The sequence below is a fragment of the Ranitomeya imitator genome, chromosome 1 (genome assembly GCF_032444005.1).
Source record: "Ranitomeya imitator isolate aRanImi1 chromosome 1, aRanImi1.pri, whole genome shotgun sequence".
Taxonomy (NCBI): Eukaryota; Metazoa; Chordata; class Amphibia; order Anura; family Dendrobatidae; genus Ranitomeya; species Ranitomeya imitator.
In genome coordinates, this window is record NC_091282.1 from 1079713559 (window position 1) to 1079741315 (window position 27757).

The 27757-nt window shown below is 44.8% G+C and overlaps 1 protein-coding gene across 1 annotated transcript in view; it reads left to right on the top strand.

Annotated features, from left to right (window-relative positions):
• Positions 1-27757, top strand: part of GALNTL6 (polypeptide N-acetylgalactosaminyltransferase like 6) — a 3161254-nt gene that overhangs the window by 2223802 nt on the left and 909695 nt on the right. The window contains exon 6 of the mRNA XM_069744235.1: positions 21949-22132. Within this exon, the coding sequence (XP_069600336.1) occupies positions 21949-22132 (184 nt within the window). The remainder of the gene's footprint in view (positions 1-21948; positions 22133-27757) is intronic.

A 27757-nucleotide genomic window follows, 5' to 3' on the forward strand; every position in this document is an offset into this window, starting at 1 on the left:
AGGAAAGCGCTGTGAAAGCGCACGGTGCTGCACTGGCGGACACAGCAACTAGACGCTGTATTGGTGTGTAACGTGCTGTTGGGTAAGTTGGGCGCTAGACAGCAATCATCCACCTTCCGCGAACAGTCATCCAATAGGGAGGGTTTTTTAAAGAACAACTTTCACTCACAACACACACATGTTTACAAATGTACTCTAGCGCATGGCCGTGCGGTCATGCGAAGCTTATATAGCTGCAGCACGTTCAGGATCTTCCAATAAAGGACCAATGGGAAGCTGCCACAGAAGTTTAGCACCTTCAAGACCTTCCTGGAGGACCAATGGGAACCGCTGCAGCATCTGAGCATGTGACCCTCGATCTCCAACGGGAGATCTCACCCTGGGCATGCTCAGAAAGGAAAAAGCAGGACTTAGTCCCAAAAGCATCTGCTCGCCGCTGCCCAGCACTGGCTTCAATGGCAGAAGCTGGAAAAGCAGCAGTAACCCTATGCACAGAGTGAGACTGAGCAAGACACTGGGACCGACATCTCTGCTGAGCAGACTCCACTGGGTCTGGTGAAGAATGGGAGACCGCAGCAGAGACGGTTCGAGACTCCCCCTGTGCAGAGGCGGGAACTTGACACCAATTAATCGAAACGCGTTGTTTATACCTGTTTTTTCACTGCCTATGCATCCATGACGTACAAGGATTCTTTGATGATTATGAAGTTTTAACTTGGAAAATAAAAACTTTGAATTTTAAGGAGCTGGAACTATCACTTTATTCCATATAGAGATATGTAAATGTGACAATATTTTACTGTAATTTACATAAGTCTGCTGTTGCCATGTAAAATCAAGCTGCAAACTCCAAACAATAACCACACATTCCTAGATACAGTGAATTTGTACAAAAGACCTTAGTAAGGGTATTTCTTAAAAAGAAAGTGTTTTTTATTTCATAAACATAACGCATTCAAGATGAGAAAGGGTGACGTTAATGAACGTTGATGTGGTTGTGCCCGTTAAAATAGTGTAACAGATCCAAAGGTGACTGTATCTCATTCTAGGTTCCTTTTGGTCAGAAGGCTACACCACTAATGAACCCAGACTAGTGTGAGGATATTGTGGGTTGGATAGCAAAGGCTCCAGTGTGTTGACAAGCAGCACCACAAAGTCTTCCAGTTTTAGAATCCAAGAGGCTGGGCCTCTGAATCCTCAACCTGGTTCATCTTCATCCCACCATCAAGAGTCCCAGGAGACATATGACCCCAATGCTGGTCACTCTGAGGAACTGTTTATGTTCCCTTTTAATTTGTCACGCCTCTCAACATGCACCATTAACCCCTTTACCCCCAAGGGTGGTTTGCACGTTAATGACCAGGCCAATTTTTACAATTCTGACCACTGTCCCTTTATGAGGTTATAACTCCGAAACGCTTCAACGGATCCTGGTGATTCTGACATTGTTTTCTCGTGACATATTGTACTTCATGATAGTGGTAAAATTTCTTTGATAGTACCTGCGTTTATTTGTGAAAAAAACGGAAATTTGGCGAAAATTTTGAAAATTTCGCAATTTTCAAACTTTGAATTTTTATGCAATTAAATCACAGAGATATGTCACACAAAATACTTAATAAGTAACATTTCCCACATGTCTCCTTTACATCAGCATAATTTTGGAACCAATTTTTTTTTTGTTAGGGAGTTATAAGGGTTAAAAGTTGACCAGCAATTTCTCATTTTTACAACACCATTTTTTTTTAGGGACCACGTCTCATTTGAAGTCATTTTGAGGGGTCTATATGATAGAAAATGCCCAAGTGTGACACCATTCTAAAAACTGCACCCCTCAAGGTGCTCAAAACCACATTCAAGAAGTTTATTAACCCTTCAGGTGTTTAATAGGAATTTTTGGAATGTTTAAATAAAAATGAACATTTAACTTTTTTACACAAAAAATTTACTTCAGCTCCAATTTGTTTTATTTTACCAAGGGTAACAGGAGAAATTGGACCCAAAAAGTTGTTGTCCAATTTGTCCTGAGTACGCTGATACCCCATATGTGGCAGTAAACCACTGTTTGGGTGCATGATGAGAGCTCGGAAGGGAAGGAGCGCTATTTGACTTTTCAATGCAAAATTGACAGGAATTGAGATGGGACGCCATGTTGCGTTTGGAGAGCCACTGATGTGCCTAAACATTGAAACCCCCCACAAGTGACACCATTTTGGAAAGTAGACCCCCTAGGGAACTTATCTGGATGTGTGGTGAGCACTTTGACCCACCAAGTGCTTCACAGAAGTTTATAATGCAGAACCGTAAAAATAAAAAATCATATTTTTTCACAAAAATTATATTTTTGCCCCCAATGTTTTATTTTTCCAAGGGTAAGAGAAGAAATTGGACCTCAAAAGTTGTTGTCCAATTTGTCCTGAGTACGCTGATACCCCATATGTGGCAGTAAACCACTGTTTGGGCGCATGGGAGAGCTCGGAAGGGAAGGAGCGCAGTTTGACTTTTCAATGCAAAATTGACAGAAATTGAGATGGGACGCCATGTTGCGTTTGGAGAGCCACTGATGTGCCTAAACATTGAAACCCCCCACAAGTGACACCATTTTGGAAAGTAGACCCCCTAAGGAACTTATCTAGAGGTGTGGTGAGCACTTTGACCCACCAAGTGCTTCACAGAAGTTTATAATGCAGAACCGTAAAAATAAAAAATCATATTTTTTCACAAAAATTATATTTTTGCCCCCAATTTTTTATTTTTCCAAGGGTAAGAGAAGAAATTGGACCTCAAAAGTTGTTGTCCAATTTGTCCCGAGTACGCTGATACCCCATATGTGGCAGTAAACCACTGTTTGGGCGCATGGGAGAGCTCGGAAGGGAAGGAGCGCCGTTTGACTTTTCAATGCAAAATTGACAGGAATTGAGATGGGACGCCATGTTGCGTTTGGAGAGCCACTGATGTGCCTAAACATTGAAACCCCCCACAAGTGACACCATTTTGGAAAGTAGACCCCCTAAGGAACTTATCTGGATGTGTGGTGAGCACTTTGACCCACCAAGGGCTTCACAGAAGTTTATAATGCAGAGCCATAAAAATAAAACAAAATTTTTTTCCCACAAAAATTATTTTTTAGCCCCCAGTTTTGTATTTTCCTTAGGGTAACAGGAGAAATTGGACCCCAAAAGTTGTTGTCCAATTTGTCCTGAGTACGCTGATACCCCATATGTGGGGGGGAACCACCGTTTGGGCGCATGGGAGGGTTCGGAAGGGAAGGAGCGCCATTTGGAATGCAGACTTAGATGGAATGGTCTGCAGGCGTCACATTGCGTTTGCAGAGCCCCTAATGTACCTAAACAGTAGAAACCCCCCACAAGTGACACCATTTTGGAAAGTAGACCCCCTAAGGAACTCATCTTGATGTGTTGTGAGAGCTTTGAACCCCCAAGTATTTCACTACAGTTTATAACGCAGAGCCATGCAAATAAAAAATATTTTTTTTTCCACAAAAATTATATTTTAGCCCCCAGTTTTGTATTTTTCCAAGGTTAGCAGGAGAAATTGGACCCTAAATGTTGTTGTCCAATTTGTCCTGAGTATGCTGATACCCGATATGTGGGGGGGAACCACCGTTTGGGCGCATGGGAGGGTTCGGAAGGGAAGGAGCGCCATTTGGAATGCAGACTTAGATGGAATGGTCTGCAGGCGTCACATTGCATTTGCAGAGCCCCTAATGTACCTAAACAGTAGAAACCCCCCACAAGTGACACCATTTTGGAAAGTAGACCCCTTAAGGAACTCATCTTGATGTGTTGTGAGAGCTTTGAACCCCCAAGTATTTCACTACAGTTTATAACGCAGAGCCATGCAAATAAAAAATATTTTTTTTTCCACAAAAATTATATTTTAGCCCCCAGTTTTGTATTTTTCCAAGGTTAGCAGGAGAAATTGGACCCTAAATGTTGTTGTCCAATTTGTCCTGAGTACGCTGATACCCGATATGTGGGGGGGAACCACCGTTTGGGCGCATGGGAGGGTTCGGAAGGGAAGGAGCGCCATTTGGAATGCAGACTTAGATGGAATGGTCTGCAGGCGTCACATTGCGTTTGCAGAGCCCCTAATGTACCTAAACAGTAGAAACCCCCCACAAGTGACCCCATATTGGAAACTAGACCCCTCAATGAACTTATCTAGATGTGTTGTGAGAACTTTGAACCCCCAAGTGTTTCACTACAGTTTATAACGCAGAGCCGTGAAAATAAAATATCTTTTTGTTTTCCCACAAAAATTATTTTTTAGCCCCCAGTTTTGTATTTTCCCAAGGGTAACAGGAGAAATTGGTCCACAAAAGTTGTTGTCCAATTTGTCCTGAGTACGCTGATACCCCATATGTTGGGGTAAACCCCTGTTTGGGCACACAGGAGAGCTCGGAAGGGAAGGAGCACTGTTTTACTTTTTCAACGCAGAATTGGCTGGAATTGAGATCGGACGCCATGTCGTGTTTGGAGAGCCCCTGATGTGCCGAAACAGTGGAAACCCCCCAATTATAACTGAAACCCTAATCTAAACACACCCCTAACCGTAATTCCAACGGTAACCCTAACCACACCTCTAACCCTGACACACCCCTAACCCTAATCCCAACCCTATTCCCAACTGTAAATGTAATCTAAACCCTAACCCTAACTTTAGCCCCAACCCTAACTGTAGCCCCAACCCTAACCCTAACCCTAGCCCTAACCCTAGCCCTAACTCTAACCCTAACCCTAGCCCTAACCCTAACCCTAGCCCTAACCCTAGCCCTAACCCTAACCCTAACCCTAGCCCTAACCCTAGCCCTAACCCTAACCCTAGCCCTAACCCTAGCCCTAACCCTAACCCTAGCCCTAACCCTAACCCTAACCCTAGCCCTAACCCTAGCCCTAACCCTAGCCCTAACCCTAACCCTAACCCTAGCCCTAACCCTAGCCCTAACCCTAGCCCTAGCCCTAACCCTAGCCCTAACCCTAGCCCTAACCCTAACCCTAATCCTAGCCCTAACCCTAGCCCTAATGGGAAAATGGAAATAAATACATTTTTTTTTATTTTTCCCTAACTAAGGGGGTGATGAAGGGGGGTTTGATTTACTTTTATAGCGAGTTTTTTAGCGGATTTTTATGATTGGCAGCCGTCACACACTGAAAGACCCTTTTTATTGCAAAAAATATTTTTTGCAATACCACATTTTGAGAGCTATAATTTTTCCATATTTTGGTCCACAGAGTCATGTGAGGTCTTGTTTTTTGCGGGACGAGTTGACGTTTTTATTGAAAACATTTTTGGGCACGTGACATTTTTTTATCGCTTTTTATTCCGATTTTTGTGAGGAAGAATGACCAAAAGCCAGCTATTCATGAATTTCTATTGGGGGAGGCGTTTATACCGTTCCGCAATTGGTAAAATTGATAAATCAGTTTTATTCTTCGGGTCAGTACGATTACAGCGATACCTCATTTATATCATTTTTTTATGGTTTGGTGCTTTTATACGATAAAAACTATTTTACAGAAAAAATAATTATTTTTGCATCGCTTTATTCTCAGGACTATAACTTTTTTATTTTTTTGCTGATGATGCTGTATGGCGGCTCTTTTTTTGCGGGACAATATGACGCTTTCAGCGGTACCATGGTTATTTATATCTGTCCTTTTGATCGCGTGTTATTCCACTTTTTGTTCGGCGGTATGATAATAAAGCGTTGTTTTTTGCCTCGTTTTTTTTTTTTTTTTCTTACGGTGTTTACTGAAGGGGTTAACTAGTGGGACAGTTTTATAGGTCGGGTCGTTACGGACGCGGCGATACTAAATATGTGTACTTTTATTGGTTTTTTTTTATTTAGATGAAGAAATGTATTTATGGGAATAATATATATTTTTTTTTTTTCATTATTTTGGAATATTTTTTTTTATTTTTTTTACACATTTGGAAAAATTTTTTTTAACTTTTTTACTTTGTCCCAGGGGGGGACATCACAGATCAGTGATCTGACAGTTTGCACAGCACTCTGTCAGATCACTGATCTGACATGCAGCGCTGCAGGCTTCACAGTGCCTGCTCTGAGCAGGCTCTGTGAAGCCACCTCCCTCCCTGCAGGACCCGGATCCGCGGCCATCTTGGATCCGGGGCTCGAGCAGGGAGGGAGGTGAGGAGACCCTCGCAGCAACGCGATCACATCGCGTTGCTGCGGGGGGCTCAGGGAAGCCCGCAGGGAGCCCCCTCCCTGCGCGGTGCTTCCCTGCACCGCCGGCACATCGCGATCATCTTTGATCGCGGTGTGCCAGGGGTTAATGTGCCGGGGGCGGTCCGTGACCGCTCCTGGCACATAGTGCCGGATGTCAGCTGCGATAAGCAGCTGACACCCGGCCGCGATCGGCCGCGCTCCCCCCGTGAGCGCGGCCGATCGGCTATGACGTACTATCCCGTCCAGGGTCAGATAAGCCCAGGGCACCTCGACGGGATAGTACGTCTAAGGTCACAGAGGGGTTAAAGAGGGTCATGAGGAGATGGAGTGCAGTGATGCTTAAACAATTGAGCACCCACAGCCAGAAGAAAGCCACGTTGGGTAAGGTCAATTCATGTCTGAAGAGGTGAAGGATGATCATGATGCACATTTGCCATCAGGTCAGCCTAATATCACAACTCAGATGTAGAATAAGATTTAGGAATTGGAAGACAAGGTGGTCGATGATGAGGCCACTGATCCAAACTGGCACAGTGGTATGCCTAGCAAGCACAGCAGTGCAGAGAAGGATGGATCCATTGCAAGAAAACAGGCAAGAAGAGGTAGTGGTTTACCCAAAGGTAAACTCGGTCAACTGTTCCACAAAGCCCCCCACTCGGCTAGATAACAGGCCAAGGATGCGTTGATCCCCTGTATGGCAGTTTTTTCTGAAAGTCCTTCATATAAAATAACTTATTTGCAGAATCTGCCAAACCAAGCAAAGACAAGGCAAGAGCACTGCCATCCTGAGCACCACCAGCATGCAAAAGCACATGGCAGCCAAGCACCCCAGTAGCTGGGTGGAATGCCTGGGTACCAAATCTGTGTCTGAGGGCGAAACCACTGCCCCTTCCTCTGTGTTATGGCCTTCTGAATCTGCTGACCATGAAGCAGACTTGATGCCTCCTTCCCACAACCAGCGGTTGCACACACCCTTTAGTCAGTAACCACGTCCACTTCAATGACCCAGCGCAGCATTCAGTTGTCCCAGCCACAGACTTTTACTAGAAAGCAGAAATATCCAGCCACCCTCCCACAGGCCCAAACACTAATCAGTGGCATTGGCATTGCCAGATTGGTAGCCCTGAAAATGTTGCCATTTCAACTTGTGGGAACTGAGTCTTTCCACTACCTCTTGGTGATGGCAGCCCAATGGTTCCTTTTTCCTGATGTGCCATCCCCACATAACATAAGCACGTGTTACACAATATCAGCCGTGCTCTGGCCAATGGAGTCACAGGAAAGGTCCACCTAACCACAGACACATGGACAAGTAATTGTGGACAGGGAAAATCCATTACCTGATGGCACACTGGTTTACCCTTGTGTAGTCTGGGGCAGATTCAGAGGCTGGGACAACACACATCTTACCAACACCAAAAATTGCGGGCCCAACTTCCATGAGGTTTTCAGTCTCCTCACATTCCACTTCCTGTCTAACCTCCTCCTTTTCATCCTCTGCGTAAATAGCCTCCTCATTTCTCCTCAGCCTGGAAATCTGTAGCACTGCCTTGGCAAAGCAGCAGTACGCTCTACTGAAGCTCATCTGCTTAGGTGATAAAGTTCACAATGCAGCCGAGCCGTTGAAAGGGATAAGAGAACTGACTGATCAGTGACTCTCCCCGCTGAACCTCCAAACAGGTCTGGTTGTGTGCGATAATGGGCGGAAATTGGTGGTGGCTCTAAGCTCCGCAAGCTGGTACACAGTCCATGCAAGGCCCACGTGCTGAGCTTGGTTGTACAGTGGTTTTTAACAGCATACTCTGACTTGCCTGACTTACTTGCCAAGGTGCCCTGTGTCACAGCACATTTCTGAAGTCATCCCAGGCTTTCACCGATCTAGCTTTGCTGTAGCAGTGCTTTAATTTGTCTTGTCACTGACTGGATGGTGAACTGCCAACACGCTGAAATTCAACCTTACATATGTTGGTAAAGCTTAGTAAACAGCAGAGGGCAGTCTTTAATTTTAGCTTCTCAGTTCCCATCATAGTAACACTCAGCCCCACACACATGACAACTGCCGAGTGGGTGTGAATCACTGACCTATGTGAGTTTCTTCAAAATTTTGACTATTGCATCAAGATGGTGAGCGCTGATGATGCTATTATGAGCATAACCATCCCATTGCTCTGTCTATTAAAACGTTTGCTGCAGAAACTGAAGGAGGAAGCTTTGAATGCCGAGCAGGTGGCTATGGAGAAAGATTGTACAGTGGCTGATACCACACAGCCTAGCCTCACACAGTATTCTCAGGCCACATTGGATGATGACAAGGAACAGGAGGAAGAGGATGAGGAGGAGCAAAAACAGGATTTTTTGCTCTGTGCTACAGAGAGGACTCCCAATCCCAGCTTCATGCCTGTCCAGCATGGATGACCTGAAAAGGAGGAGGAGGCAATGCATCGTGAGATTACTATTCATTCTGGTGGGGACACTGAACGTTTGACTCTTTGTAGTCTGCCGCACAATGCAGAGTTCATGTCCAGATGCCTTTCCCCAGACCCTGGCATGAAAGACATTTTGTCCACCATGAAATACTGGCTGTGCACCTTTGTTGACCCACGGTACAAGGAGAAATTTGCTTCTGTAATGTCTGAAGTAGATGTGCCATTTTCAGTGCATGCATGGCAGTGGGCAGTAGTGGAAGACTTGCTCAAAAGATTACCCTCAGACATCTCTGGTGGCAGAGGTGCCGACTCTTTTCACCCACAAGGATTACAGGGGAGGGTTACAAGTACCAGAGGGAAATATCCACCATCTGGACCATTTTCATGTGACAATCTGTGGGTGTTTCTATGACAGGGAGGGAGAAATTGACCAAGATGGTGGACTACTTAAGTAACCATACATGCCTCCTTCCTGATTTTTCAGTGCCCTTTAACTATTGGTTGTCCAAGCTGCACACTTGGTCCTACCTCTCCTTGTATGCCTTGGAGGTGTTGCCATGGCCTGCCGCGAGTGTGTTGAGCAGGTTTTTAGTTCAGCAGGTGCAATCATAATGGATAGGCACACACAGCTGTCAATGGAAAATGCAGACAGGCTGACTCTTCTAAAATTCAACAAGGGCTGGATTTCTTCCTACTTTGTAAGCCCTAAAGATCACAGCAATTTTATGTAGATGCAAGCCAAATGTTTTTTTTGGAAGTTGTATTAACGTCCATCCCTTACCATCCAAAACCATTTTGTTCAGGAAATCATCTCCTCTTCCTCCTTCTGCAACAAGTACTTAGTGTTCATCCATGTATACCCTACTTGGATATTGTTTTGTACTTTCATTGTGCAAGAGTGAAATTTGTACTCTCTATCTCTACCACTTGGAATAACTGCTAAATGCATTGTGATTTCCCGATCATGGTGTCTTTCAGCTGGTCTGAGAGACATCCCTTGGCTAATTTTTTGAAACCTTTGCTCATTGTGTAATGGTGATACATGTACTTTCTACCTCTACCTCTTGTAATAACTGCTAAGTGTATTGTGATGTCCCCATCACAGCATCTTTCAGCTGGTCTGAGAGAGACCCCTTGGCTAATTTTGTGAAACTTTTGCATATTGTGCAATGGTGAATCTTGTACTCTCTACCTCTTCCAATAACTGCGAAGTGTATTGTGATGTCCCCATGACGGTGTCTTTGAGTGTGTCTAATAAAGACCCCTTGTGTACATTTTTGAAAACTTTGTGCATTGTACAATGGTGGAACTTCTACTCCCTATATGTACCTATTGTAATAAATGCAAAATTTGTTGTGAGTAGTGTTGAGCGATACCTTCCGATATCCGAAAATATCGGTATCGGATTGGATCGGCCAATATCCCAAAAATATCAGATATCGCCGATACCGATACCAGAAACCAATGCAAGTCAATGGGACACAAATATCGGAATTAAAATAAACCCTTTCTTTCCTTGTAGGTTAATTCTACATGAAGGAAAACAACTAAAATAATGTAGAATGTATTGGGGGAGGTGGAGGAGACAGATATTTATGTTTCACTACTTCCATGCTCTTCACCTTCTTTTTTACTTCTCCCACACTTTTTTCTTCATCATCCTCAGCAGCAGCATCTTTTTCATCAACTTCTTCTTCACCTTATTCATCTTCTTCTGCACCTTCTTCCTATTATTCTTTTTTTTACATTCTTCATACTTTTTTATGCAACTAATATTCTTCTTCATATTCTACTTCTTCATCTTCTTCATATTCTTCTTCTTAATAATAATAATCTTTATTTTTATATAGCGCTAACATATTCCGCAGCGCTTTACAGTTTTGCACATATTATCATCACTGTCCCAGTTGGGGCTCACAATCTGGAATCCCTATCAGTATGTCTTTGGGGGTTCTTCTTCATCATATTCTTATTTGTGACAGGCATTCCTGTAGTTGTTAGCTATAAAAGTTTGAAGATTACACCTTCCGTTCTGCCTGTCACAAAAGATTAACAACAGGATTTGTCCGCGTTTAGTTTGGCCTGCAGCAGCAGGTTTTTTCCAGGGCACCACGAGGAGGAATGGACTCACCCCCATACACTGCTTAGTCTTCTTCTGCTTATAATTTAGATAATATATTTTGCTCTGATTTTTAGTCTTATGCTTAATGCTCTTCTGCATTTTGTTCTGCAGCTTCTTGTTCTTCAGCTTCTTGGTCTTCTGTCTCTTGTTCTTTTGTATCTTGGTGGTTGTCTTCTTGTTCTTTGTCCATTTGGTCATCTTCTTCAGGATCATCTCCTTGGTCTTCTTTAGGGTGGTCTTCATGGTCGTCGTCTCCGGGGTCGTCGTCTCCGGGGTCATCGTCTTCTTCGGAGTGGTCTTCAGGGTCATTGTCTTTAGGGTCGTCGTCAGGGAGATCCAGAGTGATTACCAAAAACCATTTCAAAAAGCTTGAACTTGGAAATGTAGCAGAAGGTACAAGAAGGCTGAGGAACTGCCGAGAAGCAGCTGACGGTACTGGAACCCAGATGGGTAGCCGAAGGTACAAGAGCCAATGCAACTACCGAGGACCAGCTGATGGTACTGGAACCCAGTTACTAAGCAGGAGGTACCCGTGCCAGAAAGAACTACCAAGGACCACCAGATGTTGGTGAAACTCGGATACTGAGAAGGAGGTACCTAAGCCATAGGTTCTGCCTAGAACCAGGATGGGGAGCAGAAGGTACCAGAGCCAATGGAACTACCGAGGACCAGCTGACGGTACTGGAACCCGGTTACTAAGCAGGAGGTACCCATGCCAGAAAACACTACCAAGGACCACCAGACATTGGTGGAACTCGGTTACCGAGAATGAGGCACCTAAGCAAAAGGCTCTGCCTGGAACCAGATGACGGTACTGGAACCCGGATGGGTAGCCAAAGGTACAAGAGCCAATGGAACTACCGAGGACCAGCTGATGGTACTGGAACACAGTTACTAAGCAGGAGGTACCCATGCCAGAAAGCACTACAAAGGACCACCTGACGTTGGTGGAAGTCGGATACCGAGAAGGAGGCACCTAAGCCAAAGGCTCTGCCTGGAACCAGCTGATGGTACTGGAACCCAAGGGACCTATTCAAGATTGACTTCCAAAGAACCAGCTAATGGTGCTGGAAGGAGATAGGCAGCAGAAGGTCCACATGAAAAAAAAATTGCAAGGCTGCAAGCCGGCCGGAGTTAGCGAAAACCCACAGTCCTACAAGGGGAGCTTGTCCTATTGGCACTACAGAACCAGCCTTGATTGCCAGTTCCCGCAGCCCACATAGGAAGCACCTAAACTGCAGGCACCATAGAGTCGGCTAACCCGACCGCAACCCGACAGGACAACGTATTGGAGGCAAAGTGACCTTGACACTACCCGGAAACAGCTGGCGTGCTGGAACCAGGCTGGCAGGAGGGAGTACCAGTGCCAAAGACACTTTTGAGCAGCAACTGGCAGTGTTTGAGCCCAGGGATTATAGGAGAAACAGAGTGTAGGCTGAGGCCTAATTGGAGGCAGTTTAAAATCTGTAGTAGTGTGAATGTGGAGGGAGCAGGAGAAATTGCCACACACACAGCTTGGGATCAGCTGACATTACTGAACCCCAAAACACTGGAACATGTGTTGACTGTGCAGATGGCACGTCTGAGCAAAAACTGGTGGTGTTGGAGCCCAGGGATTACAGGAGAAACAGAGTGTAGGCTGAGGCCTAATTGGAGCAAGTTTAAAATCCACACAGCATGGGATCAGCTGATGTTGCTGAACCCCAAAACACTGGAGCATGTGTTGACTGTGCAGACGGCACTTCTGAGCAGCAACTGGTAGTGTTGGAGCCCAGGGTCAATGATAGAAACCGAGTGTAGGCTGAGGCCTAATTGGAGGCAGTTTAACATCTGTTGCAGTGTGAGAGTGGACGGAGCAGGAGAATTTGCTGGATACACAGCAGGGGAGCAGCTGACGTTACTGAACCCCAATAACACAGCAGCAAGTGTTGACTGTGCAGATGGTACTTCTGAGCAGCAACTGGAAGTGTTGGAACCCTGGGTCAATGCTAGAAACAGAGTGTAGGCTGGGCCTTATTGGAGGCAGTTTAATATCTGTTGCAGTGTGAGAGTGGAAGGAGTAGGAGAAATTGCCGCACATACAGCAGAGGAGCAGCTGGCATTACTGAACCCCAATAACACATGAGCAAGTGTTGACTGTGTAGGCAGCACTTCTGAGCAACTGGTGGTGTTGGAGCCCAGGGATTACAGCTCAAGTGATAGAAACATGAACATAACAAGAGACCGGAATACTGTTGCCAACCAATTATTTAATCTGGAAGAGGAGTGGCAAATTCCTGCAAGATCCAGGCCTTGTTCATTTTCAAAAAAGTAAGCCGTCAATGTTATTGGAGGATAGTCGCATGCGATGATCTCTTAGTACACCACCTGCGGCACTAAAGATGCGTTCCGATAATACACTAGCAGCAGGGCAAGCCAGCACCTCCAATGCATACTTGCTAAGCTCTGGCCATGTATCTAGCTTTAAGACCCAAAACTTGAAGAGGGAAGAGCCGTCTGGGAGTACACTGAGAGGGCAAGACCTGTACTCTGTCACCATCTGACAGAAACGTTGCCTCCTGCTAACTGGAGCCGTCTGTGATGGTGTAGACATTTGTGGCGGGCACGAAAAACTTTGATACATTTGGGCCATACTGGTCTTGCCTTGTGCTGAGGCGCTGCTTCTACTCCCTCTCTGTGCAGAGCTTCCTCCACTGCCTCGACGCACTGAGCTGCTTTGTAAAGCACTAGCAGCACTGCTCTCGGTTGGAATGGAGAACATGATGGAATGCACCAGTGTGTCTTGGTACTCCCACATTTTACACTTCCGGTTCAACGGTGTTATGAGGCTTTGTAAGTTGTCCCGGGAGCGAGGATCTAGCAGGATGTACACCCAATAATCAACCGTGTTGAGAATGTGGGCGATGCGGCGGTCATTTCTCAGGCACTGCAGCATGAAATCAACCATGTGCTGCAAACTGCCAACTGGCCAAGAAACGCTGTCCCCTGCTTGAGACGTGATCTCTGCCTCCTCTGCATCACCCCACCCTCGCTCTACATACTGACTACTAGAGCATTGTGTGACTCCCTCCTCTAGACAGATGTCTTCCTCCTCCATTGACTCCTCCTTATCCTCCTCACAAAGTGTCCCCTGCCTAGGCCTTTGTGAGGAACCATGTTGTGCAGACTGTCCAGAAGAAGATGGCATTTGTGACTCCTCATCCTCCACAACCTCCTCCCTTAGTGCTTGCAGTGTTTTTCAAGCAGGCAAATAAGGGGTATAGTCATGCTGACTAGTGCATCATCTGCACTCACCATCCACGTGGAATCATCGAAGGCACGCAAAACATGGCAGATGTCCTTCATAGAGGCCCACTCAGTGATGGTGAAGTGTGAACGGCGCGCAGTGTGACTTCTTTGCGCCTGATGCAGCAGGTACTCCATTCCTGCTGCCTGCTGCTCACACAACCGCTCCAACATATGTAACGTTGAATTCCACCTGGTGGGTAAGTCACATATGATGCGATGTTCTGGAAGGCAGAATCGGCACTACAGAGCTGCAATGCACGATCTTGCCATGCTGGAACGCCGCAAGTGAGCGCACTCTAGGTGGACCTTGTGCAGCAGTGCATCAAGATCCGGATAGTCCCTCAAAAAACTCTGCATGACCAAGTTGAGCACATGTGCCAGACATAGGATGTGAGTGAGGTTGCCTAGGCCCAGAGCTGCCATCAGATTTCGGCCATTGTCACACACTACCATGCCTGGCTGGAGATTCACTGGCACAAACCACACGTCGCTCTCCTGCTTAGGACTGGCAAAATGTAAGGACCCTTGATGCGGGTTACCAGCTTACGCATTGAGGCCCCAATATAAACTAATACCTTACATACATTGGTATGTGTTTTTTTGCACTTTATCTTGCAGGGTGCAGTCGGACCAAGATGGCTTTGTAAACTGTTTGTTGGCCTCTGTTCACACAGCATGCATTTTGTAGCACTGGGCGGCCCGCATATATGTGTGTTAGTAATAGGCTGTAAACCAGATGCTCTGCATTGCCTGTGTGAACAACGCCACATACAGACTATTATCGCTTATCTTTTTGGGCACTAATGCCAAACAGCCAAGACTGGATTGAAAGTGGTTGTTTCATCGGTATTTTTTGCACCTGTGTGTTTGCCATCATTAATCGGGTCCGCTGCACCCTGCAGTGCATTTGGTTGGAGGCTTCAGCAGGTAAACATCTCTACATTTTTCTCTACTCATACATAGTGCACGCAATCTAGCTGGATACGGATGGAAACACATCTAATAGGAGAAATCAGGAAAAATGGGCTGCACTAATGAAAAAAAGGACAATGTAAGAGGCAGTGACGCACACTGAGTGGACTACAACCAGATGTTGCTGCAGAACACACTGTAGGGAGAGCAGCACTCACACACACAGACCTTGCAGACAGCCGTGAACGGTGCTGCAAGACTGCAGAAAAGCTCCTCTATCTACTCCTATATAGTGTTTGCATGCTATCTAGCTGAATATGGATGGAAACACAATAATAGGAGAAATCAGCAAAAATGTGCAGCAGCACAAATGTAAAAAAGGGCAATATAACAGTATGAGGCAGTGACGCATGCTGAGGGAACTACAACCAGATGTGACTGCAGAACACACTGCAGCGTGAGCTACACTCACACACACAGAGACCTTGCAGACAGCCGTGAACAGTGCTGCAAGGCAAAAAAAAGGTTTTCACACAGCGGTTGCTACAGTATCCTGGGTAAAGCACAATAAAGCCAATTGCTATCTCAAACAGTCCCTCAGTCAGAACAGCAATGTCCTGTCCCTAACTGAATTCACAGCAGAGTGAACCCAAAATGGCGGCGGCGGCTTTTATAGTGCATCATAACATAATGTCAGCAGCCAATGACAGCCATGCCAGTAGTTACATGCCTAAAGAGGTAGTAAACACGGCACTCAGGGCTCCTTGGAGGTGCACAAGTCAGGTTTCCAACCTGTTACTCAATAGCAATAAATTACTTGGCACTCAAAAGTTCTTATGCAAGATGAAAATGAACATTTCGTTTATTTTGTGCATCCAGTTCAAAGGTTTAAACATTTTCGGTCCAATCACAAGACCTTCATCAGAAACAACTTTGATGTACTGGAAGCTAAACAACAATGTATATGGGCCCGGCCATATTCGATCCCGGGATCTATGGTAACCCCTGCAGCTCAGCGCCATATTCTTGGAGGCACCAGCGCCACTCCTCCTGCAATTTTTTTCGCTCTGCCATGGCGTTTATCTCCCACTCCTCCAGGTCTATTGAGGTACAAACACCCCCCGGGTATTGTCTGGCGCTGGCTCCTTTTTGGGCCCATATACCTTGTTGTGTGGCTTCCAGTACATCAAAGGTGTTTCTGATGAAGGTCTTGTGATTGGACCGAAAACGTTTAAACCTTTGAACTGGATGCACAAAATAAACGAAATGTTCATTTTCATCTTGTAATTTATTGCTAGTAGTTACATGCCTAACATGCATAACAGGATGTGCCCACACTTCTTAGGATTCCTCATTGGCTGAATTAAGTTAAACTGGCTCATAGCATTATGGGAACTTCCGATTTCGGTATTCGATATTGCAAAAGTATCGGAACTCAGTATCGGAAATCCGATACCGCGAATATCGCCCGATACCTGATATTTGCAGTATAGGAATGCTCAACACTAATTGTGAGGTTCCATCACAGTCTCTCTCAGCATGCATGTTACAAACTAATTGGATAATTTTTTGATAACTTTGCAGATTCTGCCATGGTGAAACGTATACTTACCAAACAAGGTCTTTTTCAGCATGTCTGATACAGACCTACCAGATGGAGAACCAACTTGGAGACTCCACATTTCAAAAAATTATTGTCACACCACTAAAGTGTCATCAATTTCCACAGAGTAGAACCAGTATAATAGGCCTCTGACACACTTTCCACTACAGGCAACCCACCAGATAGATTTCAAAAAATTGTTTGGAACATCAGCAGCAGTGGCAACAGCATGCACAAAGGCACCACAAAGATGGCACAGACTGCAATAATGCAAGATCTATACATGACACTGCACTGGGGTACAAAAGTCATCGGACATCAATGTTCATTTTAATGCAAGTTAGGCAGTCTAGAATTTTAGGGACAGCCGAATGTGCTTATTCATCAGGACACCACTAGAAGCACTGAAGACACATTCTGAGAAAATGCTGGCTGCCAGGCATGAAAAAATCTCCAAGGCGTAACGGGCGAGCTCATGCTACTCTTCCATGTCGGAAGACCAAAATTGAAAAAGTGTACAACCCCCGATGATATTGATGTTGAACTTGAGATATTCCTACAACATCCTCTCCAGTTGTTCACAGCATGACAGACTTGTATTCTGTTCTACTGATGCATGGCTGGTCTAAAAAATGTGTTAAATGACTTACAGAAATTGCTTAGGGTACCGTCACACAGTGGCATTTTGATCGCTACGACGGCACGATTCGTGACGTTCCAGCGATATAGTTACGATCTCGCAGTGTCTGACACGCTCCTGGGATCAGGGACCCCGCTGAGAATCGTACGTCGTAGCAGATCGTTTGAAACTTTCTTTCGTCGTCCAATGTCCCGCTGTGGCGGCATGATCGCATGGTGTAACAAAGGTGTGCACGATATTGTATACGATGTGCGCATAGTAACCAATGGCTTCTACATCGCACATACGTCATGAAATTATCGCTCCAGCGTAGTACATTGCAAAGTGTGGCAGCAGTGTACGACGCTGGAGCGATATTGTTATGATGCTGGAGCGTCACGGATCGTGCCGTCGTAGCGATCAAAATGCCACTGTGTGACGGTACCCTTATGCCACTTACACTGCTGCTGCTAATGTTTTGGCAATGACGCCTTGACATTCCCAGGGATGGAAGTCTACAATAGAGTGCACACTGTGTGCCTCACTGCTATCTTGGGTAAAACCACCCTTATGATTGTCTCCAAGTGTATTTCGGTACTCCAGCATGCACACATCCCTTTCCAGGAGGGAAGCAACTGGCTAAATTTACTCTTGTACCGAGGATCTAACAGGTTGGCAAGCAAGTAGTAACACTATATCTAACCCTAAGAATACGGTCATTGTGTTGAAGATAGTGCAGCATGAAGGTGCTAATGTTTCAGGTGCTTCCATGAGCTCCAAGTCCATGCTGTGCTGGCGTTGGTGTAACACTCAAGGTTGCTTCCTCCATCCCTGCCCACAAACCATGGAAAGCATGGAGCTTATCATAATCCTCTTCATCTCCTAACTGTTGGGTGTCCATCACCTTGTTCTCTCAATTTGTTCCTCGGCTCCTGCATATTCACTAACAGTTTTGAAATTTGAGATACTGTTCTCTCCTGCACATCCTCCTCTGCTTCCAACTCTTCCTCTAGGATCATCACCTCCTCACACAGTGTAATAATTATAGGGGATAACTCAGGAGACTCTTTGCGCGGAACAAGACAACTACAGGACACAGTTTTATAAGGGGTGATTCAAACAAGTGCAGAGAGAAACTCAAGTCCACAACACTTGGTGTAAATATTAAACACAGCTTAGCAGTCTATAGGGAACTTCAGAGGAAAATGCAATCAAGCAGAATGTCTATGAAGCACAGTTATTCTTGAGAATACTTGACACGAATAAGTCCTAGTTTAGTCCAAACACAGATAGATATGCTTATAAGGCAGGTCAAATAATATCTTAGCTTAACCAGGGAGGCCTCGGTAATAGTCTGGGTGTTTTTGCAGAGCGGCACCAGCTTACATGTCCAACAAATGCAGATGCATGTTAACACAAGTAGCCAGATGAAGGATGATTATGCAGGTGTATGCAGCAGGAACTCAGAGCAGAGTAGCACGATACCCACACAGGTTCACAGGAGCAAGTACAAAGCCAGGAAGCCACCAGGGTCAGAAGCTGGATGCAAGGCAAAATACTCTAGCACAGACTGAAGGCTGGGGTGGAGTTATATAGCAGGAAGACAGAGTGCGCATGAGACCAAAGATGCCATCTTGGAAAAGGTCAGTAATACACAAAAGGTAATCAAAAATGTTCAGAGTCCTGACACACAGAACATTCAAAGTCTGCTCCAGCATGTAAATTACCAGAATAGTTATGTTGATGACAGCATCAACAGCGCTAACCATCTTGGTACTCAATTCAAAACTGTACAGAAGGGCGCCAAGGTCCTTCACCTGAGCCCACTATGCTAGCATGATTTGCACCATGTCCAGACTGTGTTGACCCAAGCTATACAAAAGGACATACTGCACCAGGGCTCGTTGCTGCTGCCACAGTTGCTGCAACATGTGCACAGTGGAATTCCACAATGTCGGCATATCGCAAATAAAATGGTTAACAGGCAGGCCGAAAGACCTCTGTAGCAATGCAAGTTGGTGACCTGGTGGTGCAGTTGGCAGACGTGAGCACACAGTGACCATGCTTTCTGCAGCTGCGTATCAGGGCAGGGATAGTGATGGAGAAAATTCTTTACCAACAGATTGAGGAAGTGAGCCACTCAAGGCATGTGTGTGAGGTTGCCACTGCATAGGGCTGCCACCAGGTTTGTGCCATTATAGCACACAGCCTTCTCTGGTTCCAATTTTAGTGGAGACAGCCATTGCTCTAACTCAGCCCGGATACCTGTACACAACTCTTGAGCTGTGTGACTGCAATCTCCAAGGCACATTAATTTAAACACTGCCTGATGGCGGTGAGCAATGGCAGTCTAGAGGTGGGGGAGATTCTATATGCACTGTTCGAATACGTGTTTGATTAAGTGAGAGTTTAAGGGCACAGGTGGAGGCCCTAGAGGAGGTGGAGGAGGCAGAAGCAGTAGAGTAAGTGTTAGATACCAAAGTTTGTCTTGCAAGCCTTGGGGATTCAAAGACTTGTGTAGCAGCTCCTTGGCCTCCTGCCACCACAGCCACCAGAGTCACCCAGTGCCCAGTCAGCAAGATGTAACGACGTGCACATGTTTGCTCATCCAGGTGTCAGTGGTGAAATGCACCCTGGCAGACATAGATTTTTTCATGTAACAGGTGATGTTGTTGGCAACATGCTGGTGTAGCGCAGGCACAGCTTTCTTTGAGACTGGGTAACTGGTACTGGGTGACTGCGATGGCCATCAACTTTTAAAAGCCATCTGTATCCACAAGGCAGAAAGGCACAATTTCCATGGCAAACAGATTGGAAATGGTCGAGTTCAAGCTCTTAACTTTGCCATGTGTAGGAGGAGACATTCTTTTATATGACCACAACTATGGAACTGAGAGCTGGCTGCTGTGTTGAGATGGCGGAGTATGCAAAAGAGGACAAACTGCTGGACTGTGAGCAAGGTGCAGGCAGAGATGTTATGATGGATTGAAAAAAATGTGTAGTGCTAGGTGACAAAAGCAGCAGTCATGTCTACTTCCGTAACAGCTGAATGGCTCTCACTCACCCCAGCTGTGGTGGGTAAAAAATTGTAGTTTCTGCTGCTGGAAATCTGTGTGTGAACACTTGGAATGGTGATGGAAGAGGGAGACATAGCAAATGGGGTTGATGGGATGGCCGGTGGTTGGCTAGGCCCACTAGTCCGCATTTTTGCGCAGTGTGATTCCCACAGTAAGACATGTTGATCGTGCATGTGCCGATTCATGCATGTAGTTGTCAAATTATTGCCTCTACTGAGTTTTTCTTTGCAAATATAACAGAAAACATTTGTTGGGTCAAAAATTGCCCAGGCTAGGCAACCCTTGCCACCCCTGCAAACTACACACTCGCAACTGGTGCTGGCCGCAGGCAGAGTTGGGACTGAGAATGCATTGCTTGTCATGGTTGCATCATTTTGTGTCTGTGTGGGAAACCGCAACTTATCCTCCTCATCTTCCTCCTCCACCTCTTCTGCTGAGCTACTCAGCTGCAACTTCTCCACACCTGTCCTGTGAATAGATAAGATGACATTCAGCTCAAACTTTGAGAGATTGAGACGAGCGTCATTAGAATAATCATCCCGATTCTCTTGCATGACAGAACATACGGTGGTCTGACTGTAGCCTCAAAGAAAAACTACAGCAGTATGCTTATCCAGTAGCAACTCTGTGAAATTACTGGTAGCATTTTGGGCATTTTGAAGAGTTTTATTGCAAAATATGCAATTTGGATAATCGATGTCAATTACATATATGATTCATTTTTTATGAATAATGTATTCATAGTAGTGATGAGCGAGTATGTTTCTCCGCGCATGCTCAGGTGGTCTCTAAGTATTTACGCATGCTTGGAGAATTATTTTTTGTCGATGCAGCTGCATGATTTGTGGCTGCTACACAGTTTGAATACATGCGGGGATCGCCTAACAAACAGGTATTCCTCACATGTATTCAAGCTGTCTAGCAGCCGCAAATCATGCAGCTGCGCTGACATAAACTAAATCTCCGATCATGCCTAAATACTCGGAAACAAGCCGAGCATGCTGGAAGAAACTCGTGTAACGAGCATACTCGCTCATCACTAATTAATATGTGTAATGCTTTATGAAAAAAACCCTTTTAGTTGATAATGAATAGAGTTTACTTTTTAATATTCTAATGCTGTAAATCACTACATAAGAATGTATGTAAACCAGTGAACTATCCTAGATAAAACTAGATATTTACTATGGGTAAACGAAGGGAACAATTTAAACTAACAGCATGTGGCATATGCAGGTGCATTCTCATGCTTAGCATGTTTCTTGAAAATGAACATTCAGACATGATCTTGGTCTGATAATTCCGCAGCTTTAAGTGTTGTTTCCAGAGTTTAGACAGTGGCACTCATCTCTCCATGTGACAGATTGAGGACAGCTTGCAGAGGCTGAATGACAGAAATACAGATAGCTCAGCTTCTGCAGATCTCCCTGGGATGCAATTCCCTTTAAGAAAGTATAATTGTCTCTAATCACTGCCCAACTCTATGGAGCCCCAAATAAGATAGCAGCTTGAGCCTTCTTTGAAAAGTAAAATGCTTTGAGGGAGCCACAGTAGGTAAAATGGAAAAAGTAAACCAAAAAAAAACATCCTTTCATCCCTAAAGGAAGTGCTTAAGTCAAGTTTCTTGAATATGATGGACGATTGGACTAAATATGTCTCCCCGTATTTTGTGCTTTTCATTTTACAGATCAAATTGCTCTGAACCACAAAACAATTGTGTGCCCCATGATAGATGTCATTGACCACAATCACTTTGGATATGAAGCTCAAGCAGGTGATGCCATGAGAGGAGCATTTGACTGGGAAATGTACTACAAACGAATTCCAATTCCGCCAGAGCTACAAAAAACAGATCCCAGTGATCCATTTGAGTAAGTAGGATAAAAAGAAAAAACACTATATACACCAGACAATACATTACAGCTATATCATACCTGACTCACAACTTGTTTATATGTAGCAGAGATGAACCTGCATTGAGGATGATGTTGTATATTACTAAAACTTATTATGATGTTATGGTATTCTATTTGCAGTTTTCAGAAAGATTAATTTGCTTCTTCGTCTTATGAATTCATTACATAGGTGAACCAATGAATATTAAATATTAATCCTCATATTTGACAAATCACTAAGTACTAACATCAAGGGCTCTGTAATTTTATTGGTGTAGACTAGTCTATTGCAATGTAAGAAAATTAGAAATGAGAAAATCAATTTTGATGCAAATAGACTTTGAGTTGAAATAATTGCAGCACTATGAAGATAGAGCATGGGATTGATACAAATAGTCTGTGAATAAGGGCTCGCTAATGCAAGTGAATAAATTGGACGAGTGCTATCTGATGCTTTATCAGATAACACTTTGACCAGTGTTATTCAATGGGGCAGTGTGGATGCCGATAGAATCTGTTGGTGAAAAGAATCACAACATGCTGAAATTTCACTTAGAAATCAGATGCCACTCACGATTTTAAATCTATGGGTGCATGTAAAACATCAGACTGCACTTGGATGACATCCAAGATTTCTGCAAATACACAGAATGGAGAACATAGGAGACATTTTTTTCTTCATCTCCTCCTCACTGTGTTCTATGGGTATCTCATCCAAGAGAATTGGATCACACTATAGTGACACTGGGAAAACACTGGGAACACACTCTGATCATAGTTTGAGCAGACTGTCATTAGCATAATCTACCCGATTCTCTCGGATGAGAGGATCTACGATCGTGTTAGCGAGCCCCAATGCATAAATTAATTTAATAGAATAAGAGAACAATGGTTCTCAGATGCTCACTCTATGTGAATTGATCACACAGTGATATATATATATACTAGATGGTGGCCCGATTCTAACGCATCGGGTATTCTAGAATATGCATGTCCACGTAGTATATTGCACAGCCCACGTAGTATATTGCCCAGCCATGTAGTATATTGCCAAGCGACGTAGTATATTGCCCAGCCACGTAGTATATTGCCCAGCCACGTAGTATATTGCCCAGCCACATAGTATATTGCACAGCCCACGTAGTATATTGCCCAGTGACGTAATATGTTGGACAGCCATGTAGTATATTGCCCAGTGACGTAGTATATTGCCCAGCCACATAGTATATTGCCCAGTTACGTAGTATATTGCCTAATGACGTAGTATATTGCGCAGCCACGTAGTATATTGCCCAGTTACATAGTATATTGCCAAGCTACGTAGTATATTGCACAGCCCATGTAGTATATTGCCCAGTGATGTAATATATTGGCCAGCCACGTAGTATATTGCCCAGTGACGTAGTAAATTGCCCAGCCACGTAGTATATTGCCCAGTTACGTAGTATATTGCCCAGCTACGTAGTATATTGTCCAGTTACGTAGTATATTGCCCAGTGACGTAGTATACAGCACAGAGCCACGTAGTATATTTCCCAGTGATGTAGTATATTGCCCAGCCACGAAGTATATTGCACAGCGAAGTAGTATACAGCACAGAGCCACGTAGTATATTGGCCAGTCACGTAGTATATTGCCCAGCCAGGTTTGTCACAGGTGAAAAAATAAAAAATAAACATATACTCACCTTTCCGAGGGAGCCCTTGTAGTCCACGGCAGGTTCCGGTCCCAGGGTTGGTATTAACGCAGGACCTGTGATGATGTCGTGGTCACATGACTGTGACGTCATGGCAGGTCTTTGTAGCGCAGGCACGCAGGGCCTGTGATGACGTCGCGGTCACATGACCGTGACATCATGGCAGGTCCTTCTGCCACCATAAGCTGCAACGGAAGATGGCGGCCGGCGCGAGCTGCAACAGAGGGTGAGTATAGCAGGTTTTTTTTAATTATTATTTTTAACATTACATTTTTTACTATTGATGCCGCATAGGCAGCGTCAATAGTAAAAAGTTGGGGACACACAGGGTTAATAGCGGCGGTAATGAAGTGTGTTACCTGCGGCATAACGCGGTCCATTACTGCCGGCATTAACCCTGTGTTAGCGGTGACCGGAGTGGAGTATGCGGGCGACAGGCACTGACTGCGGGGAGTAAGGAGCGGCTATTTTCTTCCGGACTTTGCCCGTCGCAGATTGGTCGCGGCTAGGGTTGAGCGAAATGGGTCGAAATATTTCAAAAGTCGCCGACTTTTGGCAAGGTCGGGTTTCATGAAACCCGACCCGACCCCAGTGTGGGGTCGGCCATGAAGTCGGCGATCTTTTGAATCTGGAATCGGAATTCCGATACCGATTCCCGATATGTTTAAGATATCGGGAATTGGTATCGGAATTCAGATTTAAGTGTAAAATAAAGAATTAAAATAAAAAATATCGCAATACTTACCCTCTGACGCGCCCTGGTACTAACCGGCAGCCTTTCTTCCTTAGAATCAGCCTTCCAAGACCTTGCGGTGACGTCGCGGCTTCTGATTGGTCGCGCGGCGGTCACATGGGCGGCCGCGCGACCAATCACAAGCCGCGACGTCACCGCGACGTCACCGAAGGTCCTGGAAGCGCTGATTCTTAGGAAGGACCTTCGGTGACGTCGCGGTGACGTCGCGGCTTGTGATTGGTCGCGCGGCCGCCCATGTGACCGCCGCGCGACCAATCAGAAGCCGCGACGTCACCGCAAGGTCTTGGAAGGCTGATTCTAAGGAAGAAAGGCTGCCGGTTAGTACCAGGGCGCGTCAGAGGGTAAGTATTGCGATATTTTTTATTTTAATTCTTTATTTTACACTAAAATATGGATCGCAGGGCCTGAAGGAGAGTTTCCGCTCCTTCAGACCCTGGGAACCATGGAAACCCAATGCACTGCATTGGGTTTCGCGTTTCAGCCGACCCCGACCCCGACTTTTGAAAAAGTCGGGTTTCGTGAAACCCGACCCGATCCTATAAAAGTAAAGGTCGCTCAACCCTAGTCGCGGCAGCCATGACAGGCTTATATATATTTTAAGCTGAGTACTTTTTAAAGCTGTCTGTGAATTACATTTCAGTTTTTTTTAATTCATACTATAACCAAGGGCAGAATCATTGTCTTAGTTATATTTTTTACACTGAAGGAAAAACTGGTAAGTGGTAAACATCAACTTTTTAAATTTATTTCACATTCAATTTTAAGAAGGGTATATTTTTTGTGACAAATACAAATCCCTACAGTACAGACATTTAAATGTGAATGTCTACCTTTTTTTTTTGCTTTCTTGCTGTACTAGTTTAATCTTACACCCATATACGAAACACAAATCTCTTCTCTCACCCTTTTCATATTTATTTTTTTTAAACTAAAAATAAATATACATATACTGTATATATTATACTTACCTGTGTTTCTAGCTCTGTCAGCTGGTGTTCACTGGCAGTGGTAACGGCTTTCTGAGGGCAAATCTATATGTGGGAATTAAGGAAAGGGAACATTTCCAACACTTAGACAACTGTGAGCTAAATCATGGATATTAATGTTTATGATTGGCACTGCACATTGGGGTGCTGAGGTGTTGATTTCATTGTAGATGGCTGGTAGTGAAGTTGACAATAAAGAACAAAGCCAATATCTGACCAAAAAATATTCTAAAGGAAGAGCTGCTTCTTCTGTGAACAGATTCAGGAGCAGGTCATATTGGATCTATTGATGATGTAGAAGGCTCAACAGCGTCTTAAAATTCTGGTGGTTGTCATAGTGGTGCCAACTCCTATGTTCTTTCATCTTGTATATGGAAATTCTTTTCCACATTGCAGGAGGACAAATGTATCTGTGAGGATAATGTATAATATAAGTTTTTATAATATAAGTTTTAGTTTTTCTTGCCAGCACATATAGGGTGGGCGTTGACTCCCCTTTGCTCTGTGTTTTGCTTTCTGGAATGTGTGTGTGTAGAAGAGGTTTTATTGCTCTGGCTGTAAATTGCAGGATCTGAGCAACTTACTGATTCCTCCTCCCATTTAGAATCAGCTAGAACTGATATAGAATTTCTCTAAAGACAGGAAGTCCTTTGTTCTGTTATAGTAAGATATTTGGCCAACGATTTTGGCTAGGAAAATAATAAGTCCATTTTGCGAATCTCCATCGGTGGATCTATCAGCCACTGTAAGCGCAAGCCTCTAATTCCAACAGGTAAAAAATATGGATTTCTCCAGAACTTTGTGTCCCAACTAGCCCAAATTTAGAACCAATAGAAAGCCAATGGTAAAAGAAGATGAATGAGGGGTGTGCTGGGATTCTGACATGTTCTGGAGCAGAGATACGAGCATTATACAAATTTGTGTTAAATTTGGTAAGTCTGAGGAGAGAGGAGGGTCTGGGGAAACCAGCCCTGTTAGTGATGTCACAGGGCTGCAGTTTATAAGTTTTCTGCCAGGCACCCAGCAGTGGTCTTTCCTGAGGAGCCCTTACTGCTAGCCCTGATGAACTGGAATATTTGAGAACTCTGCCCACTAGCCTGGTTGCCTGCAATGTCCTGAACACATGTAAGTGCAGTTCAGAATTGGTAAGAGGAGTACACAGGCGGCATAGCTTTTTTCAGCGGAGGAGGACAACTGTTATGAGAGGCTCACACAGTTACTAGGCCCAAGTAAGTAAGTAGGCTAAATGCAGTTCAAAATTGGTAACAGGAGTACAAAGGCGGCATTGCTTTGTTCAGTGGAGGACAACTGTAATAGGTGGCTCAGACAGACTTAGTAGGCCTAAAATAAAAAAGTAGGCTAAATGCAGTTCACAATTGGTAACAGGAGTACACAGGCAGCATAGCTTTGTTCAGTGGAGGACAACTGTAATAAGTGGCTGACACAGTTAGTAGGCCAAAATAATAAAGTGGGCTAAATGTCAGCCAAAAACTGTTCATAAATAAACTGGTGGCATAGCTAGGTACAGGGGTGGGCCCCTCTGCTGAGTAGCAGACAGTGGTAGTTGGCGCAAAGTATTAACTGGTCTAACTGGAGGCCAGGGCCCGTGTATATTTTTACTATCATCTATCATTTCAACAAATTTGTATTGGCAGTCCCATTGAAGGATTTAACAGCACAGACTACACAGTGGTGGAGCAGGGAGAGGTAGGTTTGCCAAGTGGTAGAGCACTGTTCGAGCTGTGGGGAACACTCTCTCGTGGGCAGCGGTTCTGGCACAGGGCCCCTCATATTACGACGGTGTGTCTGACATTGGTTGTGCACCACCACAATCAGAGACACTTCATTGCACTATGAGGGACCCTGTGCCAGTGCCGTCGCCCAAGAGTTGGCACACCCACTTGTCCAGGAAAACGGCAGTCGCACGGGTGCCTGCACCAAGTGGTGACTACGGCCCTGTCGGGGGAGTCAGCCCATTTAGGGAGGTATAAAAATGGCCTATTGTGGACATTAAGCAGCTGCAAATGGAGTAATTGGAGCAGTCAGTAAGAGGAGGCAAAAAGCAAGACATTTTTCAGGCAAGCTACATGTCAGCAGGGGAAGGTGGGGCAAAATAATTTGAAATCCATGATTGGTTCATTTTAATGAAGGTTAGATAATCAACA